Source organism: Stegodyphus dumicola, chromosome 4 (assembly GCF_044657685.1).
Source record: "Stegodyphus dumicola isolate Sdum_Otavi_A_Nest chromosome 4, ASM4465768v1".
Taxonomy (NCBI): domain Eukaryota; kingdom Metazoa; phylum Arthropoda; class Arachnida; order Araneae; family Eresidae; genus Stegodyphus; species Stegodyphus dumicola.
The window spans coordinates 144,597,984-144,619,609 of NC_140771.1; the positions used below are offsets into that span (position 1 = coordinate 144,597,984).

At 31.0% G+C, this 21,626-nt stretch overlaps 1 protein-coding gene and 1 pseudogene across 4 annotated transcripts in view; one reads left to right on the forward strand and one right to left on the reverse strand.

Annotated features, from left to right (window-relative positions):
* LOC118184286 (ATP-binding cassette sub-family C member 5-like) overlaps positions 1-21,626 on the reverse strand; it is a 181,276-nt gene that overhangs the window by 131,068 nt on the left and 28,582 nt on the right. For all 4 annotated transcript variants that reach the window (XM_085815584.1, XM_085815583.1, XM_035353937.2 and 1 more), the window contains 4 exons: positions 19,483-19,641; positions 17,736-17,883; positions 8,179-8,412; positions 5,199-5,372 (listed from right to left, as the gene is read on the reverse strand). In XM_085815584.1, the coding sequence (XP_085671710.1) occupies positions 5,199-5,372; positions 8,179-8,412; positions 17,736-17,883; positions 19,483-19,641 (715 nt within the window). The remainder of the gene's footprint in view (positions 1-5,198; positions 5,373-8,178; positions 8,413-17,735; positions 17,884-19,482; positions 19,642-21,626) is intronic.
* Positions 13,279-14,413, forward strand: LOC146997718 (fragile X messenger ribonucleoprotein 1 homolog pseudogene; annotated as a pseudogene).

The following is a 21,626-nucleotide window of genomic DNA, read 5'->3' on the forward strand; positions in this document are numbered from 1 at the left end:
AGGGAAAAGTTAGAAATTTTAGAAAAAGAAAAGCAAAGAATACTTGAAATGGAAATTTTAGAAAAAGATAAGCAAAGAGCATTTAAAATGGAAATTATAGAAAGAGATAAGGAAAAAACTTTTGAACTTGAAAAATTGAAAATAGAAGTGGAAATCAGAAGTAGTAATGTAAATGATTCTGTTCCTTCTAATGTTAATATTGCAGAATAGAAGTAATATTTGTGATATGAGTAAATTAATGCATAAGTATGATTTAAATGAAGGTGATATAAGTTTTTATTTAGTTTTATTTCAGAGACAGGCATGACGTAAGTGATCTGGGTTAAAAGAACAAAACTGGGTTTCTCAGCTGTTGGATCCATTGCTTAATAAAGAAGTATCGTGCTATTTGGACGACATATTAATTCTGGCTAAATCTTGGGAGGAAAGGATGGAAAAACTTAGAAAAGTGTTTGATAGATTGAGAGAAGCAATGCTGACATTGAAACTGACAAAATGTGAATTTGGAAAAGATGAAGTTCAGTATCTGGGATTTCTAATAAAATCAAATGGTATGCAACCTGGATCAAGAAAAGTACGAGCCATATTAAACTTTCCTAAACCAACCAATGAACATGAAGTTATATAATTTTTTGGTCTTACAAGTTTCTTTAGAAGGTTTGTACCGAAATATGCAGAGAAAGCCGAGCCACTAATGAGACTGACAAGGAAGGATGAAACATTTCGTTGGAACGAAGATCAGCAAGAAGCATTCAGTACTTTAAAAGACCATTTAACTAATGAACCAATACTAGAGTTACATAATCCAGAAGCAGAGACTGAAGTGCACACAGATGCGAGCAGCAAAGTGCTGGCAGGAATGCTGTTACAAAAAGGTGAAGATAGAAAGTGGCACTTAGTTTATTGTGCAAGTAAAGGAACAACAGAAACAGAAAGGAATTATCCTTCAAGCAAATTAGAATTAATGGCTATAGTTTGGACTTTGACATGACTTCGAAAATTTTTAATTGGAATCTGATTTATGGTAATTACAGACCGCCAAGCTTTAGTTTATTTAAACGCGAAGAAAACTTCAAATCCTCAGATAGCAAGGTGGAGTAATCTGATCCAGGAATACAATCTTGAAATAATGTACAGACAAGGTAAAAAAATGAGTCACATAGATGCATTGAGCCGATTGCCAGTTGATCAGCCAGAAGAAACTTTAGATTCTATAATTGAAAACAACTTGGAAGTTTGTTTAACACTAACGATAGATGAACAAATTCTTATCATTCCGCATTCAGATCCAGAATTATGCAAATTAATAGACATTTTAAAGAAAAAGATAAATGATAGAACGAATGCAGAGAAATATGTAACTGAAAATTACGTCTTGAAGAATAATCGATTGTTTCGTAAGGTAAGAGATCATTAAAAGGAGAAATTGTTATGTCATACTTAAATCGATGAGAAAAGGTATTGTAGTAAAATGTTACAATCTTTTGGGACATTTTTCAGCAGATAGAACTGTTGCCAAAATCAAAGAATCATACTGGTTTAAAGGAATGAAACAATATGTTATGCGTCACATTTCGATGTGTTTCGAATGCCTAGTAAATAAAGTGGCTAGTGGTAAGAAACAAGAGTACTGCATCCAATTAGACTGGTAGAAGACCTTTTGCAATTATACATATAGATCATTCAGGACCATTCGTAAAAAGTTCAAGAGGAAATACAGAACTATTTGTAATAATTGATAATTTTACAAGATTTACACAGTTATATCCTATGAAAAGTACTGCAACCAAGTATGTGTTAGTTGCATTGAAGAGTTTTGTAGATAATTTTTGGTTACCAGAAAAAATTATCAGCAATAGAGGAACATGTTTTACAGCGAAGGAATTTCAGAGTACCCTCAAAATAATGGAATCAGTCATACACTCAATTCAACTCAACATCCAAGTGGTAATGGAATGGTGGAAAGAGCAAATCGAACAATTTTGGCTACGATTAAAACGAGTATGGAAAATCTGAATCAGAGAGACTGGGACAAAAAGATTAAGGAATGCGAAAGAAATCTAAACAATATGATAAATAAGATGAGGATGATTACAGATGAAGACGCAATTGAAAGGGAGAATTCAGTAATCTTACAGAATGAAACTAGAAAGAGAATTGAAGATATGCAAAAGAAAATGAAAGCAAATTATGACAAGAAAAAAAGCAACCCTTTCGCGACGACTGTCACGTCTACGTGCCAGCAATGAACACACTCACCTCCCAGCCAACATGCAGGCAAGCCAGAGCATTTTCCCACTGAGCGCCGACTGTCACGTATTTGTACCAGTCTCCTAAAACGTTTTTAAAACTATAATTTCTGCCACAAGATGGCACTGTATGTCCATATGGTTTCAGATACATGTACATTAAACCTTCTACTCGAAATGAGAGAAGCACGACTCACATACACGTGTTTTTGATTATATAAATAAACGGGGAAATAAAGGTTTCCGAATGGCGTGATTTATGACGTCTCTTTAAATCGCACTTTATTCGCACGTGGTAGTTGTTTATTGCAAGTAGAGAAGTTTTATTTGCGCTAAAGCGTTGGGTATTTCGGTTTGCAGTTCAGTTTTTAGAAAATAATTAGATCTTGTTAGACGTGAATTCTTTCTGTTTTTACCGTTGCAACGTCGAAGCGTCGAAAATGTTTAACAGAGCATGAAATAGCAGAAATGATGCAAAATATTTCAGATATTGATTCTGAAATTCTGATATTGATTCTGAAAGATTAACTGAAAGACATTTTCCAAAACTTTGTTCAGAAGAGACTGATAAGAAAATGAGGCGACGATGCTTCGTTTGTTCACATTCCCGGAAAAATCCTCCAAAACGGCAAATGAGTTATTACCAGTGCAAGGAATGTAACGTAGGACTGTGTGTAGATCCCTGTTTTCAAATTTTTCATACGAAAAGAGAATTTTAAGTAATATATTTAGTTTTCAGATGTATAATGTTAAAAGTCATAAAATGGTGAGTAATGGAAATAAAATGTGTAAAATATGCATTTAAACAAGAAATAAGGCAATTAAAGTATATAGTATAAAAATATCTATAAAGCATAAGCCGTTTAAATACTCTATAGAGCATTTTTAAACAATGCCTTGATACTTTGGAAATTTCATGGATTTAGGCTTAGTAGCAAAAAAGCCCCCGGCCCTGGACAGACGCTCACATAAGACACTGCCGGCCTCCGCGATAAGCACCCGTTTGCACTACCCGGCGCAAAGGGCTTAACATTCAAACAAGGAGAAATAGTACTTATACTTATGAGAAGAGTACCTAAATCAACTGGAGAATCAACCAAAACACAACAAAAGTATCGAGGACCTTTGGTAGTTACAGAAGTTTTACCAAGTGATACCTATAGAGTGACTCAATTAGAAGAGAAGGTGAAAGGATATTTCTTTAGTACAACAGCTCATGTAAGCCAATTAAAGTCATGGCAGTGCCAAGGAATCAGAAGAAGACAATGATGATAGTGATGACATTAGTGTTAATGGGGATAACGATAACAACATGCCGCATATTACTAAAACTAGGACTTGGGGAAAAAAATAGAAAACGACAGTGAATCCATATGACAGTTAAAGACTTTCGAACTATAAACATTAATATTACAGATTTAATTTTTTAAGTATAAGTTCTTAATGTTCTGAGGTCGTAACTAAGTCAGGATGCCCGAATGTAAATGCAACATAGTATTAATTTTACTTAAAATGTATTTTCCCGATTGGCAACAACATTTTTTTTAGAACGGTAATGATTTTGAGCAGTAATGTTGATGGTAATGTTTCGGAATAAAGCAAGTATCTAACAATTAATGTTTGAATGGTAATGTTTGACGAAAATGTTTTGAATAAAGGAATTAATTAATTGCTAACACTTGTTTTGAAAATGAGGAGTAAAAGGTTACCAGGAAGGATATTCCGTTTGGCTCCAGTTGTAACATTATTGGCGACTTTATCGCCTGCGCTGGCAAAATGAAAAAGTACCGATTTTGATCTTTTTTCAATTAATGTTATTGTAGACGATCTATTTTTCATCATCAGTGATAATTCATTTCGAGTAAGGGTCGATTACATTATGTTATCATAAATATTGACTCATTCAATCCATGCAGAACCCAAATATTTCTTAATAAATTGTTTCTTAATAAGTCCAAGACATCTTACATAATTTTCAATTGTTGTGTATGATACATAAAAATCTTTTTGCAATCTCTCACACAATTATGAGATGATCTGATTCAATTATGGCTTTAATTCTGTCATCATCAATTTCTGAAGGATGGCCTGAACACTGGTCATCTTCAAGTGAAAAATCTCCAGAATGAAACTTTTTAAACCAATTCTGACATATGCATTATTTTAAGTAAATACCATTACCTTTTCTTATCTCTTAGTGATCTGCAGCTATTTTCTTGCCTTTATGAAAATAAAAAAGTAAAAATATGTCAAAAATGTTAATTTTTGCACCCCATGTTAAAAACTGAGTGTAAATTAACAGTTGTAAACAAAAATACACAGAATTTGTCTCAATAGCAACTTAAAAGTGTCAGCTGCCAGATCTCAAAAGATAAAAAAAATATAAGATTGACACAAGAATAACAAAACGAACATAATATTCTCTATTTGTGAAAATCAAAACTGCTTTCTTGCCAATCTAATTCTCATATTCTCCCTCCCTTATTAATTTTGGAACATTTTTTTAATGAAGTTGCTTCTTTATTTTCTTGAAATACAATGGTAATGATGAATCTATTTCATGGGTTGAGCCTCTCCTATAGAAATTAAGTTTAAAAAGTCAATTTTTGTTCTCAATTATTTAGTTTCATGTGGGTAAGGTACCCCTAGAAACAAATAATTATATCTCAAATCTTTCATATGAAATGGGTATTTGTGTATCTGCATGTATTGAAAGCTGAAGAAATAAAATGGGAAAAGTACATTTTGTTGAGTTTTCTAACAATTATAGTAGTTGCTGAGAATTTATTAAAATTTTTAACAAGCAAATATAAAATCTGAAATTCACGTAGTCCATTAAGATATAATTTTGCTATGCATACTTAAATTTATGAACAGTTATAAATTATGTTATAATATTTGTCAAAGTAACATGTTAATTATGTTAAGAAAAAGAGCACAGAAACTTACCTGAAGAGCATAAGTCAATAAAAATACAGCCACTCCAACAAAACAAAAGGGTCCCAACAGCCACCAAGTAAAAATTATAGCTCCAATAATGACAAGTGGGCCATCAATGATTAATGGGAAATTATATACCATCGTAAAAACTTTTCTGCAGTCATTTGAAAATAAGTTGACAAGCTAAAAATAATCAACAGAATATTATTATGGAAGCTAAAAAAAATTGTTTTTGAAACATTTTACATTTTAAACATTCTAGATCAATGGACTTCACACTTTCAGTTCAGAAAATTAATAAAAGGATTTTTTTACCATTTTTATCATAGTCCCACAATCTTTAGTAAAGTAAATTTTTAAAAAAATCTGATGTGGACACTATGACTTCCTTATATGGCTATTTAATTGCACACATTTTTTGCTGTACTTCATTTAAACTTATTTTCTCAAATTATTCTAACTTAAATAACCAAAGGCAAGTTGAAAATGATATAAAATATTGCAAATTTTAAAATTAAATATCCAAGTTAATTTTAGTCACATAGGAGGTCAAACTTTTAGTATTTTTATTTTTTTGTAACAAGTATAAAACTTTCTGAAACGTAAGTACACAAACCAGGAGACTGCATTAAAAGCTAGATGTTTGTTATTCGCCCAAAATTTATTTTTTTAATTAAATATTACTAAAATGTTAATATTTTTATCATTTAAAACACTTCTGTTATTTGAAGTATATGGCTTCAGCCAACGATTGTGCAAATAAACACCATGTAAGATGATGGATATGTGTGTTTGTGTGTGTATATATATACTTTTCACACTGCCGATTGCAATTATAAAAAAAAGAGATGCACAACTACATGTTACAGCACATACAAAATGTTACAGCACTCGCACATACCAAATTTTAACATGCAATGGCTAATCATTTTTGAGTTATCTGAGATACAGACATACATATGCATAGATGTCATGCAAAAATTCATTTTATAATCTACTTTAGGAAATTATATGCATAAAAACTGTTTAATTTATATTACTTTACGCAACAGCAACAGAAAGAAAAACAATTAATGAATTATTTTAGATGTTAAATTTTAATAGTCTACATACTATTAAAAAATTCTCTTGAATTTTGATTTGCAGAACTCCAGGTTCTGCAGAATACAGTTTGAAGACCACTGTTCTGGACAAGAATATTATCATAAAAGAAAATGTAATTAAAAATTCACAGGGTTTCAAAAGTATCTTTTATTAAAATGAAATATGTATCCCATTCAATGCATACTCATAGAGAAAAACAAATCCTCAAATGAGGATTTTAAAGCTCTTTGAAAATTTTATTTCATTTTTCAAGAGGCAGAAAAGCAAAAATGTCTTGTTTTGTAAAAATTTAAAACATGATAAATAACATTCTTGAAAAATTCATGGATTTTAAATGAGTAAAATATAAGTAAGTACAGAGGAAAAATTTTTCTTTAAAACAGAATAATCTGAACACTACAGAAGAAATCTGACCAAAGTATAGCAAACAAACATCCTGTATGCCATAAATTCAACTTAATGATATACAATGAATATATCCAAGTTTATGGAAGTAAATTATCTTGGGGAAAAAATATGCTACACATATCAAGTACAAAATATACATACATCAACATCAAAAGGGAAAAAAAGAAAAGTCTAAAATTAAGACAACATAATGAGGTAAAATTCATTAATGAAATAATTCATGACCGAACATGACAGAAATGTAGCAGCAAGAAAGAGCAAAATTAGATAAAAATCCATTAAATTTAAAACCCACTACAGTCAAAAGTCGTTAATCTGGACTCGTCGGTACTTTGGTGATTCCGGATTATCGATTTTTCCGGATTATAGATCATCAGTTTAAATCTCGTAAAATGGCATGCAGAAATTCTAAAATTAAAAATACGAAACCATAATTTATGAAATAAAGAACAATTATGATCTAAAGGGTATTAAAATTTACAAAAAAAAAAGGCTTAATATTTATTTGTTTACTTTATTAAACATTTCTTTCAATGTAAGTTGTTTAAGTTGCTTCGTTTTATGTGATAATACTTTCTCTCGTACATAAAAAATCAAAACATCTTGATTAAAAATTGTAAAATACAGAAAAACTTAAAACATCAAATACAGTTAAAACAGTTTTAAAAAATGTTTCATAACATTAGAGTTTCTACATAAAAACGAACAATATGGCCAATGGGCAAAAATAAAATTTTAGGTGCACAAAACTTGAAAGTTAACTTTTGTTTTCACTGAGGAAAACGACATTTAAGTAAGTGAACCAACCAACTTAATTCGTTACACTACTAAGAGTTTCAAATGCAAACAAACATCAGCATATTAGGTCACTTTTAAATTGTTGATAATTCTACAACTATTACCTGCACATTAACTAAAGGCATAAAAACCTTAAGAGAAACATAAGAATAACACACCTCAATCACTTTTAAAGCAAAAAATACACAACTTACCAACATATAAGAATAAAAACACAGAGCTCATCCTGAGTGGTTAGAGTGTGTGTGTCTCTCTCTCTCTATATATATATATGTTTGGTGTGGCCAATTGCAACAAAAAAGGAAAGTGCACAATTAGATGTTATAATGTCCTATACACAAAATTTAAACATTCTACAGCTAATCGTTGAGCTACAGCTAATCGAGATACATATATATACATATGGACATCACTAAGAAATCCATTTTAAATTCATTTTACAATCTGTTATGGGGGAAAAAGTGACTTATTCTATCTGAATGTACATGCAAATATGCAGTGTGATTTAATGCATATGTTGAATGAATGTCATGCAGATAAATCATTAAAATGGAATCAAGAGTAATAAAAATAGGTATTTTCATTGAAATATGATACCCAAAATTTTTCATGATTATAAAACTTCCTTTACTTTAAAAAAGGGAGTAATAAAAAAATTAATAACGATCTAGTAACTAACCTCACCAGATGAAGAATGAGAAATGGAACGTAAACTTGTGATTTTCTTATACAATAAAGCTGAGATGGCTGATGAAGCTCTGATTGCAGTTCGAATATTTATGGCCCACAAGAGAGAAAAAAATGTAATGCGTATTGCTTCAGAGAAGATAAGACAAATCATCCAAGTGATACCAATTAATTCTTCATCAGTTGGTTTTTGAATATATTCCAAGAGAAGTCTCATGAATACAGTCTGAAAAAGAAAAAATAAATTTTATTCATTTTTAAAAAAGAATGATGGTTGCTTATACTATTGTGAGTACAAATAAGTCTCTGCACTTGAAAAAAAAAAAATGGCACCATCAGTAAGTCATGGTTAAAATCTTATGATGTAAAATATGTATCACCATCATATATTATTTTGTGCTAAAATGTTGAGTTTTAAGCTGAATGAGCATCATTTGTAAGAACTTTTGATTTACTTCTTTAATTTGAAGAAATCTGCAGCTGAGGTGTATTAACTGCTTGTAGCAAGCAGCATATGGTGAGGCTGCCTTAAGTGAGAGAAATGCGAGTGGTTTCAAACATTTAAGAACGGTGAATTTGACCTCCCACAGAAAGAATGTAGCAGAAGTATGCAAGTATACGAAGACACAGTATTGGAAGCATTATTGGATGAAGATTTGTGTGAAACGCAAATACAACTTGCACTTACATTAGAAGTGACTCAACAAGTAATTTCACATTGTTTAAAATCATTGGAAATGATATAAAAGCAAAGAAATTGGGTTCCATACTGAAGCCAAGAAACACCAAATGTCAAATTTTTACACATGAAAAGCTGCTTACCAGATAGAAATGAAAAGGTTTTTTACATTGCATAGTCAGTGATGATAAACAAATGGATCCACTACTATACCCAAAGAAGAAGAAATCATGGGTCCACTTGGCCATGTTTCAACATCAATAGCCAGGCCAAATATTCATGGAAAACTATCATGTTGTGTATATTATATAGTGGAATCAACTTGGTATCATGTATTATGAGTTGCTCAAATTGAATGAAACCATTACTAGGCTTCTCTACCAAACATAACTGACGAGAGTGAGCCAAAGACTCAAAGAAAATTCTCCCACTACAACCCGAGACATGACAAAATTATTCCCTTGCATGATAATGCTCACCCACATGTTACTGCACCAATCAAAATCTACTCGGAAATATTCAAATAAGAAGATTTCCCCTCATGCTGTATTTACCAGATGTTGGTCTTCTGATTATTACTTGTTTTGATTGATGACATATGGCCTATCTCAGCAGCACTTCACATTATACGAAGATACCAAAAATTGGGTTGATTTGTAGAATGCTTCAAAATATGAAGTGTTCTTCCAATGCAGTGCCCATATACTTCCAGAGAGAAGGGAAAAAGTAGTAGCTAGCAATGGACAATACTTTCAATAAAACATACCATACTATTCTTTCACAATAAATGCCCAATTTTTGACAAAAAACCGCAGAGTCTTATTTGCTATCCCGATAAAACAAGTCACATGAATGCAGTTTAAAAAGTGAATAAGCTAAATTTTTCCAAAAAATATATACTCATTTAATTTACCGACATTCAAAATGCGTGAAAATTTACTGATATATTCAAAGCATTGAAAGTTTATTTATTTTTTACTTTTCAGTTGCTGATATTTATCAGGTTATTTCAGAACTAGAAATGGATTTGGTAAAGAGATAACACATAACAAAAAAATATATGTCGAAATAAAGAAATATGTCAATATAAAATTAGGCAAAAAAGTAATCTTAGTTTACTGCAGATTTTGATCTCTGAGAGCAATCAGACATTTTCAGGGCAATTTTTAGGATCAAAAAGATTTTTGCTCCTAAAAAAAAAGGTCCAACATGTGACTGCCTTGAAGCATTATTCAAAACCTATGCCAAGCTATGTTTGCCATTTTTGCCTAATTTATAACATGTAACAACCTAACAAATGCATACCAGCTAGTTATAAAAAAACAAATGCATACCAGCTTATTATAAAAATCCTGTCTGTGCCATATGGTTTTTCAGCTTCCTCCTCCGTATAATATTTATTTCATGTTTGTTAGTTATCTGGCATCCAACAATACTTCACCAAGAACTACACATATCATTCTTACAAGCATCTGGCAATCCTATTTTCTGAATTCTTCAAAAAAGGTGACTTTTATTTATTTATTTATTTTTTCCTGTTCTTCTCAATGCTCTCTCTCTCTTTTAGGACTAAATGGCTGGGAAAGGTTTATTCCCCCCATTTCAAAATCAGTTTCAATGTGATTGTAAACAACAGAATGCATCCACAGATCAGCAAAATGGAGAAATAACTAGCAACAGCTTATCACCATTTGCCTTTATATAATACATACAGTCAAAAGTCTTTAATCCGGACTCGTCAGGACTTCGGCGATTCCCGATTATCGGTTTTTCCGGATTATAGATCATCAGTTTAATATGGTAAGATGGCATGCAGAAATTATAAAATTAAAATTCGTTTACTTTATTAAACATTTCTTTCAACGCGTGCATGCGTAAAGCATGCATTACGCATAGTCGAAATTAGAAAATTGCAACCAGAAAACTATTTGATGTATATTCGTGATATTTATGACAAGGAATTTGATTTAAATGATATCAAAGATGGAGTACATCAATATGAAATACTACATTTAGTTAGGAATTATAAGCCAAATAAAATAAAAACATCTGCTCAGAAGATAAGAATAGTGCTGACAGATCAACTTCCAGTTCATTGCGTGCTGCGACATCCAATTCTAAAAAGCTGTTTTTGGAAAATCAACATGATGATGATTCTTTAAGGATGGTTTTTCAGAAATTTTGCAAAGAATATCACAATCATAAAAATTTTATATACCCATTATATTTAATTAATATAACAAATCTTAAAGTTTTATAACTAATTTTCATATTTACACTTGCCTTTTAACATTATTTGTAATAACATTACTGCAATTATAATTTTTATCATTATTATTAGATTTTTAGTTCTCTTATTTTACACAAAATTAGAAGACCCCACAGCTTTCTTCAAATACAAACATATTCATCTAATTAGGCACATCCACTTTAACTGGCTGATTAAAATTCACCAATGATTGGTTAAAAGAGGTGCTTGGCAATTACTTGAAAAGGTTTCAATTCCTTATATAAGGTTCCTGGCCTTTGTGAACTGCCCTAAATATACCATTATGTATAAAAAAATAAAACCACACTTATGATGATATTTAAATAAATGTTTTTGTTTTGTATACTTGTTACACATGATGCCTAATGGAAAAATACGTCTTAGCTTAGACTATTGTGTAAAGCATCCCAATATGTCATTTCTTGGGAAAGTGACAAAATCTGATCTTGTAATCCTGGCCTCAGAACTTGGACTAATGCTAAATAGTGAAGTTAAAATACTTGAGTTATAAAAGTTAATAGTTAATTTGAATGAATTTAAGAAAGATGTGAAAAATTATCTCAAGAACATAATGTCAAGTCATACTGAAGATGAGCATTGATAAGGAGGAAGAATGAAAAAAATCAGGAATATGAACTGGAAAAGTTAAGTTTGACCCTAGAAATTCAAAAGAAATGAGAGTCTGTTATTGTCCAAAGCCTTGCACCTAAACTTAACTGTCAGAAGATTTTGCCATGTTTCAAGCCTGAAGAAGATGATGTCAATATATTTCCAGTCCTATTCAAGAGACAAATGAAACTATTCAAGGTAGAACAAAGCTTTACTCATCTCCTCGGGACTTTATCATCAGAGGATTTAAGTTCATTGCTAGGGAACCAAGGGTTGTTCTCAAAAACTAATAAGAATACTAGTAGCTCTTTCTGAGGAAACTTTCTAAGGAGTTTTACTTTCAACTTTGGATAGACTATGAAAGATGATTGAACAGAAAATTACAAGTTTTGATCAGCTAAAAAATGTAATGATTTTTTCCAAATGAAAACACACAGTGTTGTTGATTGCACAGAGCACTTTGGATAAATGGCAACAACTAATTTTCTCTAATACTTTAGCAGGAAAGAGTGATGCCAATGATAACATAAGGGAATTCATTTCTGGAAGATCGAGGGAGAGCTCAGATACATTTTAAGTCAGAAGGTCATTCTCTAAACAGGCATTGCTTTGCTGTAGGTCAAAGAAGTGTAAACACAAGCAAAAGATTTGAAGCCCTGGTAAGAAACTTGGTAAAACTCCTAGTTGTGGCACTAAAGGAGTATTAAAAGCAAAGTGCCCAAACTTTTCTCCAAATAAACAAGACAAGGGGCTCCTGATGAATTTGGCTGAAGTTTTAACCTTACATACTTCCTCTTCTAATATTCCTCAGGTATTTATTTTTGTTCTTGATGCTGAATTTCCCATTTATCTTGATACTGGAGCTAGCCAATCTGTAGGAAGAGAGATGTTGCTTAAATTTTTTCAAAAATTTGGGCAGCAATTTGAGGTTTAGCAGAGTAAAATTTCACTGGCTGATAGCCATACTTTCAATTCTAATGTTCTCCAGACAGCAGAGCCAGTCAAATTAAATGGGAAAATAATTGTCACTACAATGTTTTTTTCTACCTCATGCAAGAGGAAATCAATCTTTTAGGAGTTGACTTTTTACAAAAAGCAGGCATTGTTATGGATTTCTGTAAAAATGGTTTTCTGCTGAAGATTTTCAATAACCATTGTGTTTGACCTCATATTCTACTGAAGAGGAGACACAGAGAAAACTTCACATTTGAAATAGGCTCTCTTCTTCCTGAAGAAGGAGCAAATCTAACAAGTTCTCAAACAGATGAAATGGATTCTTTACTAAGCTCCATTCACAAAATCTTTCAACCAGGGGGAGGTGCCACTCATATTGTGAAGCAATACATTAATACTGGAGATCACCGTCGCATAGCAGTAGCTAATTATAGACTTTCCCTTTATAAAAAGAAAATTTGTAAAAAGAACTGGATGATCTTCTCCAGAAGGATATAAATGAGGAATGTGAATCACAGTGTGCAGCCCAATAACTGCACTCTTCAAGACGGAGGACTTCGCTGTGAAAGCATGTAGTGAGAATGGCACTTATAACAACACTTAACATAAGTGATGTTCATGAAGTAGCAGTAGCTTTTGAAAATGATTAGCAACCTGAAAGCAGATCTCCAAATCCCCCTGTAGGGCTACCACCTGCACATCCGAAACATGACAAGCCTGTTAGTATGACAGAAAGTAAAAAAGTTGAGGAATTTTCTCAAGCTAATGAACAAGAAGCATGTGGCATGCTTTGGTAAAAATGACAAAAGGTGACTTTCATATTACTGAATATCTGGGGTGGAAGACCACATATACAAAAATCATACCTAGTGACAGGTTACAGCTAAAAAATATTAACCAACCTATCACTAAGGTCACATTCCATCATTTCGAGATACCTGTACCTGAAAATGTACAAGAGTATTCTAAACTTGAATATGCTCATAAAGAATTTTAAAATGTGATAAATGCTGCTGTATGTAAATGTAATGCCAAAAAGAAGTGCCTACAGATTATAGAAAGATGTGATGGATTAAAGAAAAGAGCTCATATGCTTAGTGATATGCATTTCCTGAATCTTTGGTGAAAAGTTTTGTTATTGAATAGGACAGAAGAAGCAGCTTGCTAGCTCGAGAATTCTCACCTTCACTCAAATTTGGGCTATGAAGAATTCACAGTACAAGAGGATTTGGTGGGATAGCCATTGGTGCTCATGGAACTAATATTCAGAATGCAAGGAAGCTGTATTGAATCAGTGGAATTGATTTGGATAAATATAGTTGTACTTTTAAAACATTTGGCCAGGTAGGAAAAAAGGTAGGAGTATGCTGAAGAATCGGTTCAAGTGTCTCGAATGCCGGTAAGAAAATTTATTGGAAAAAACTGTGAGATTATTCAAGAAATCTGGTGTGGTAAAGAGTTCAAATTGAAGGAAGTAACAAAAACCTGTCTCTGAGGGAAGAGATTCCATTAGAATTTGTAGGAACAATAGAAAGCATAACAAATACCAAAATATAGCTGGAGTATCACTTGGCACATTTAAAGGAGGTAGAAAAGTTGTGCCAAGAAAAATTAGATATAGATCAACAACTCTGAACTCAAGTAGGATCTGTACAGAATTTTCCTGTTCCATGGCGACCTGGTCCAGAAGAAAATTCTAATTCAGAAGGAGACTGAGGAAACAGTTGAGGTGGAGGACCTTGTAAAGAAAAGGTTGAGGTGGTGGACCTGGCTCCATTCGGAGATGGGGAGGTGATTTCTGCTTAAATTACAGTACAAGTAACACTTCAGTGATTTTATACATAACATTGATAAATGTGGTGGACATAATTCCTACCAAAGAGGCTGGGTAAGTTGACAATGAGAGGCAGAAAAAAAGTTGGGTCACACTTCATCCTTAAGTAAAACATCACAATCTAAAACAGCCAGGATTTTGCCTAGACGTGATGGACACTACATTATTCTAATGCAAAAATTAATTGCCACCCACTTACGCAATAGAATGCACCAGCAAACCAAACAAACAAATAAGAGTACACCCCTCTGCTCTTAGACTCTATGGTCTTAATACAAATGTCAGTCCAATCAAATCTTTAACTAAAAGAGGAAAACACATAAAACATAAGCCAGTTGTGTTGCCGTCTCTGTAGGTTGAAGTCATCAGTGAGGGGGAAGATATAACAAGTCATGTGTGCTTTCACTCTTTTTGTGATTCAGTGGTAACAGTGAAACAATGTTTTATTCTAAGATATTTTAATTCAAGGAGCCAGTTTGATTTTTGGATAATGAATTGTGATAAAATGTTGTATAATGATGCTTAAGTAAATGTCCTTGTTTTATATATCTGTTATACACTCCATTATATAAAAATTACATATGAAAAATTAACCGTTTTTGGTAAGAGCCTTCAAAATTTATATTATATGAGGAGGGTAAAAATCAATTGTACAGAGGTAAAAACAGGCCTCTGTTTTCGAAATAGTACTCTCTCAACATACTTTATCTTAACAAGCAATTATTCATCAATTATATGTTATACAACTATTAATTTAGCTATAACATTCATTCACCATAATTTTAAATTAATATTTGTTATCAATTTTACTTTTCAATTACATTACTCGTACAAATTTTATTAAAATTATTCAATTTCTTAAATTTATTATTTCTAAATTGATTATAGCAATATTCACTATCAAAATATTAAATATTTACTATATTAATATTTAAAAACACCATTTTTATAATATTTTCTGCATTAACATACAAAATTATTTCAATAATTTTCCATTTATAGTCACTTCATTCTCAAAATATTAGAAGAATCTTAACACTAATTTTAAAAATATAATTATTTATCTTAATAGCCTTCCCTAAAAGTAATTGAAAACTTAAAATTTATTGCTTAATTTAGTAAATATAATTATTAAAAATTAAATTTTCTAACAACATAAAATTATATTTTTCGTACAAAATTGCTACACTTTTAATATCCACTATGGTAAGAAAACAGCATTACATACCATTTAAATTTGCAAACAGCATCACTTATTAGCACTTCTCTATAGGATGATAATGTAAAATATTTCTAGCTGCAGTTATTAGAACTTTACTTCATTCATACAACACAATGTAAAATTTGAAAATCCACAGCAATATTTGTGATATGTTTCAATGAAGTGACTATAATTTAATGCATTATTACTGAAGAATAATTATAAAGTTTAATTATGGATAAAAATCTGTTGGAGATGATAAGTTTGAGTTTTTTGATAGACCAACATAACTAAGGAAGAGAGGAACTGAAAATAAAACATAACATCACTAGGTAAGAGAGGAACTGAAAATAAATTAAAGGCATACAAACTTAAAACACATTCTTCAAACAGTAATTACTGACCTTCAAAGCACTGGGAGTGCATTAGTTGAAATGATTTGCAACATTCACCCCTACAATCTTTGAAAACACTCACAAAATCACTTTCATAAACAAAATACTGGATTAATTTTCAAAGCACTGAATGATGATTTTTTTTTTTTTTTTTTTTTTTTCACTTCTGGATGCTGAATAGATCAAGAATGATGTCTCATACTGGATGCAGAATAACATAAAATTAATAGTCAAAGCTTCAGTCTTTCTCATTAACACACTTATACATAATTATATATAACGATTCTATACATGAATTTTCCAATAGCATACTTGCACTGATGAGATGCTGTCAGACTAGACATAATGATGTAGAAGTATTGATTGGGTAGATGTTGATACATAACGAACAGCAAACTTGGCAGTCAAGACTGCTTAAATATTAATTTTTATTTCAACTGACATTTGTGGCCACAATCACTTTCCATTCATAATGACAGATTCAAGCATTTACATTTTTGATAACTTTGTGGTAAGAAGAAAGTAAGCAAGTGGCAGTCTAGCTAGGGTGAGAATGCAGAAAGCAAGTACATAGTTATTCATTGTGGAAGCTCAGTTTAAGAGAAAAGTTTCAGCTTGAATTAGCTACATCATCATGTTTATATAAAAGCCATAGCATATGGATTAATCTAGAAATGACAGAGTCCAGAAAAAGTTATTAAGCAATTGCCATTTTTAAAACAGAGAGGAGATATACAAGAGTTAAAATGTAAAATTAAGGGACTATAGCTAATTTAAGTTATAATTTTGATTTACATATTTTATATCTTACATATATATTTATATATATTTAATTTAACAAGCATGTATTTACGTAAAAAAGCAAATTTAAAGTTAAAATAATGTGCAAACATATAAAAGATTTAATTTTCGAACTAATCTACAATATCATTTAAATTCAGAATTTTGAACATGATTACCAAACAATATCTATTGGAATTTAAAAAAAAGGGGGAAAAAACAACTTCATTACTAATAATTAATAGGCATCAAGCTATTGTTCACATTGTTTCCACAAATACTGGATAAAAGCAAACACCACTTCTTGTGGTGTTATGCTATAGCATGTTAATGCATGATACATAGCATTCTCTTCAAACAAAATTAAATTCAAAATCAGATAGCAAAGAAAATGTTCTATCTATGTAGATAATACTAACTTCATGATTACATGAAATATATATTCTACAAGGGGGGGGACTTATTTTTTTTCTAAGAAAACATTATATATATAAATAAAACTGGGGTACTGTCTATAAGTACTTTAGCAAACAGTTTAACAAGTATATTTATGCAATTACAACTTTTCAGACGTAGACAAAGAACACCTAGTAAAATCTTAATTAGGTCTCACTAGAGGCATTAGTAGATATAACAATATACATGCATATTTAAATACTATATAAATGCTTTAATATATTTAAGTATTATTATGCTTGAAATATGGCTGTTATTACTTAAAGGGGATTAAAACCTAAATGAGAACCTCATTAAAATTCATACATATATATGTGTGTGTGTGTGTGTGTGAATGGCTATACGGAAAGATACTTAAGTTCTTATACTTACTGGGCCGATGAAACCAAATGCCACACAAAGAATGTACATAAAACATGCCACAAGGTAACGAGTGCGCATAAAGCGAAAAAGTGAACAGGAAAGTGATGCTTTTTGTAATCCCTTATTTTTAATTTCTTTTGACCAAATTTGTGAAAACCTAAAAATTAAATAAAATTGATAAATATGAGGAAAACATTATCAATGATTAAAAAATACAACATTATTTTCAGACAGATTACAATAAATTACCAACAGAAACGGAATTAAAAATTTGAATTGCATAAAAAAAATTACATTTTGACAGTTATGTAGTTTTAAAGTTCAATTAAAAAATCATTTTAAATATTATTGTTATTAAAGCATAACTGCAGTCACCTAAAATAGTTATTATAAAAAGAAAAAAATTATATATAATGATTTTAAGGAGTCCAGCTAGGGTAATCTCATGGGTTTAACTAACAAATTAATTACAACAGAGATGAAGTACTGCATTTATTGCTTTTAAATTGCTTAGTTTGTTAATAATAACAGAGCTATTAAATTTAAAAGAAAAATTAAACAGCTTACATGTCCATAATGGAAACACATTGGCATGAAAAAGACAAAAATATTTTATTTCCCAAGGTGAAAACAAATTTCTGTTAAACTGTAGAGTTTCTAATAAAACTGGAAACATAAATCTCTCATGATTTACTGATTGGAAACACTCTCCTTTTAAATTCATAAAGTTTGTAGATGAAAATGTCAACAACAAATTCATACAAAATCTGAAATAAATAAAAAAATTAAAATTCAGTGCTCAAGGTGTATAAAATTGATCTAAAGGACTGTGTACTTCTAAAATTTGGTGGTTCTTAGTGCTGCCATTTTCCACGATAAGAGAAATGCACAATTTTACATACACATGTACAATTTTAGAAATGCTCTTTTCAAGAGAAAATCTTTCACAACACTGTATTTCTTCAGTCATCTTGTCTATGGTGTGACCTATACATATGAAAGATTAAATTTTGCATATATACATCATTTTCAGATAACTACCAACTGTTCTCGTATATGATGCTTGTTGTTCAGTTAGAATTAATAGTTTATTGTATAGAAATCAAAAATCAGACCATATGGATGAAGATACTCATAAAATATTGAAATGAGACTGATAATTATGCTTAAAACAATACAGGGCCACACAGGAATTGCTGCAAAATGTAATACTGCAAGCAATAAAAAAGCAACAAATAGGAGTAATTCATGAGTCAACAATGTCACATATCAGGTTGTTCCTTTCTGGCCATGGGTAAACACAAGAGGCAGAGAAAGTGTTAAGGAAATTCTCTACTTTGCAGTCAATAAAACACATATTAATACAATTCACTCACCATACTATGCAATTAACCCACCTAATGCTAAGCCAAAATAAGTTAAGTTCGCTCATTTCCAAAACTGTTATTTAAGCTTTCACATTATCTCCTAAACATTACATTAGTAACCTGCTAAGCTAATGTTCAGTTTTCGAGACAATTATGCACTTTCTAAGAAAGATTTGTTTTCTTGCTTGTGTGCATTCAATTATTGCTAGTAGATTAAAGAACTACAGAAAGATTAAATTTACCTTATATTAAAACTTTGACACAGTAATTTAAAAAGATTTTCTTTATAAAAGCTTCTTTTATGCCTTTGATCTTTATGACACAAGATATTAGAAAGTTCTTTATCTAGCTTTGACCTATATAAAGTAAGAACAATTAAAAAATTTTACCTGGCACCATTAACTTGACAGCTGTCTAAAGGTGAACAATGATAAAGATCACTCTCAGTCAATCCTCTTCGAAATGTACGCCAAACTAATGGAGTCAACCACGAGAAAAAAGCAAAAGCATAGCATCCAGTCATGTCAACAGGCATATAACTTCCTGGCCTACAGGAATAAAAATACATCAGCCAGATGAAAACAAATGGTACATTAGATCATTTTTATGATAATAAAAAATGTCAATAATCAATATGCAAAGAATCTAAAAAAGATTTAACTTTAATTTCAAATCACTCTCATTCAGAAGAAACTTTTATAAGATACAGTTTCTATTCAACACATTTTTATAATAAGTAACTTGTTAATGTATGAAAAATCAGATAATACATATGATATACATAAGCAACCAATTTCATTACACATATAGAAAACTTAAATTACATAACTTACATCAAACTTCTCATCACGCTTAATGCAACAAAAACATTTCTAGTGATAAATAAATTTTAATATCAAAATCTCATATTTGAGTTTATATCATCAGTCTCAACCATCAACTTTAAGATCAAGAAATTTTATGGCACATGTATGTTACCACTGGATATATGTTCTAAAATTCTCCATGCCTCTATTTAACATTATATTAAATTTCAAATCTACCTGCCAAATATGAAAACTGAAAAAAATTAATTAAAATTCTAAATGATGGCTGAAGTAACAATACTATTTGATTTGTACAATTAAAAAAAATCACTCTTCAAAATGCAGTAACGAGGAATGCATTTGGTACTACCACATTATGTGTTCCACTGTGACAAGAATAATGGGCAAAACATTATGTCGCTGACATACCCAACTCAAAATTTTATGAAAATATATTTTACCTAGCAAACCACTAATGATTGTGTACTCATTATGATAATGTGTATTGCACAGTTTTGAAATCTGAAGATTATGTCTGTGGTTTCTGTTTGAGATTAACATAGGGAGTTCCCCTCCCCCTGCAATGAATTGTAAGTGTGGAATTTCCTGCTACTGAGGAACAATGTTATGCATTTTTCAGAAATATGACTGTTTATCTAGTAATAGTGAGTGTAGGAATGAACATTCCATGAGGTTTATTTTACAAATGATCAAACTGTCAAACTTATATTGGAGAAAATGCCAATACGGAAAGCAAACACACTGTTTTGAAAAGGTTTTAAAGCACACAGATGAACAGCCTCCACTGGCAGCAAAAACTTATAAATTTCCTGGATTGATTTTCATTATTATTGTTAAATTAATAATATGCCTATAAAATAACACATTTGGCTACCTTTTACCTATCTCCAATTTATTTTATTATTATAGAAATCTTGCAGCATTAAAGTAGCTCATGAATTATTCTTAGATGATTGTGATGCTAGTTTTCTTTGAGTATGTAAACTTCTTTCTTTCTTTTTTTTTTGGGGGGGGGGGGGGGAGTTGCTACGAGATGTTGAGAATTCTGCAATTCCCTGCATATTTTAAGTTAGTATCTCTGTGCACACAGGCAGAAGACTGGGAAAAGAGAAAATTAAGTACAGTGGTGCCTCACACAACGAACTTAATTCGTTCCAGGAGCAAGTTTGTTATGCGAAAAGTTCGTTATGTGAAACACGCTTTCCCATAACAATACATGTTAAAAAAAATAATTCGTTCTGTAGCATAAAATATGCTAAGATGACATAAAAAAAGATATATTTTTGTTATTATTTTTATTTAGATACACCTAAAAACATAATTTAAAAAAAAAAAAAAAAAAAAAAAAAAAAACATTTTTTTAATTTTAAGACAGACTAAGTAGAGCTACCAAATCTTGCACATCTTCATTCATTTTCTGCTTTTTGGCCGATGGTTTCATGAAAAACCTGTCCAAAGTCGTTTGTTTTTCTCTTTTCTCCGACATCTGCCAGAAATAATGGACAAGAGTATCGGAGTAAAGATCGTTGATCCTATTTGCTTCAGCTGAATCCGGATAGTGGGCATTGGTAAACTCCTGAACTGCTTTCCACTTAACCAGGATGTTATTGATGTCAGCAGTTGGGATTGGTTGATTGTTTGATTGTTGCTCCTCGTTATCAGATGACGCTTCCCTTTGAGCATTGTCCTGTTGCTGGACCAGAAGT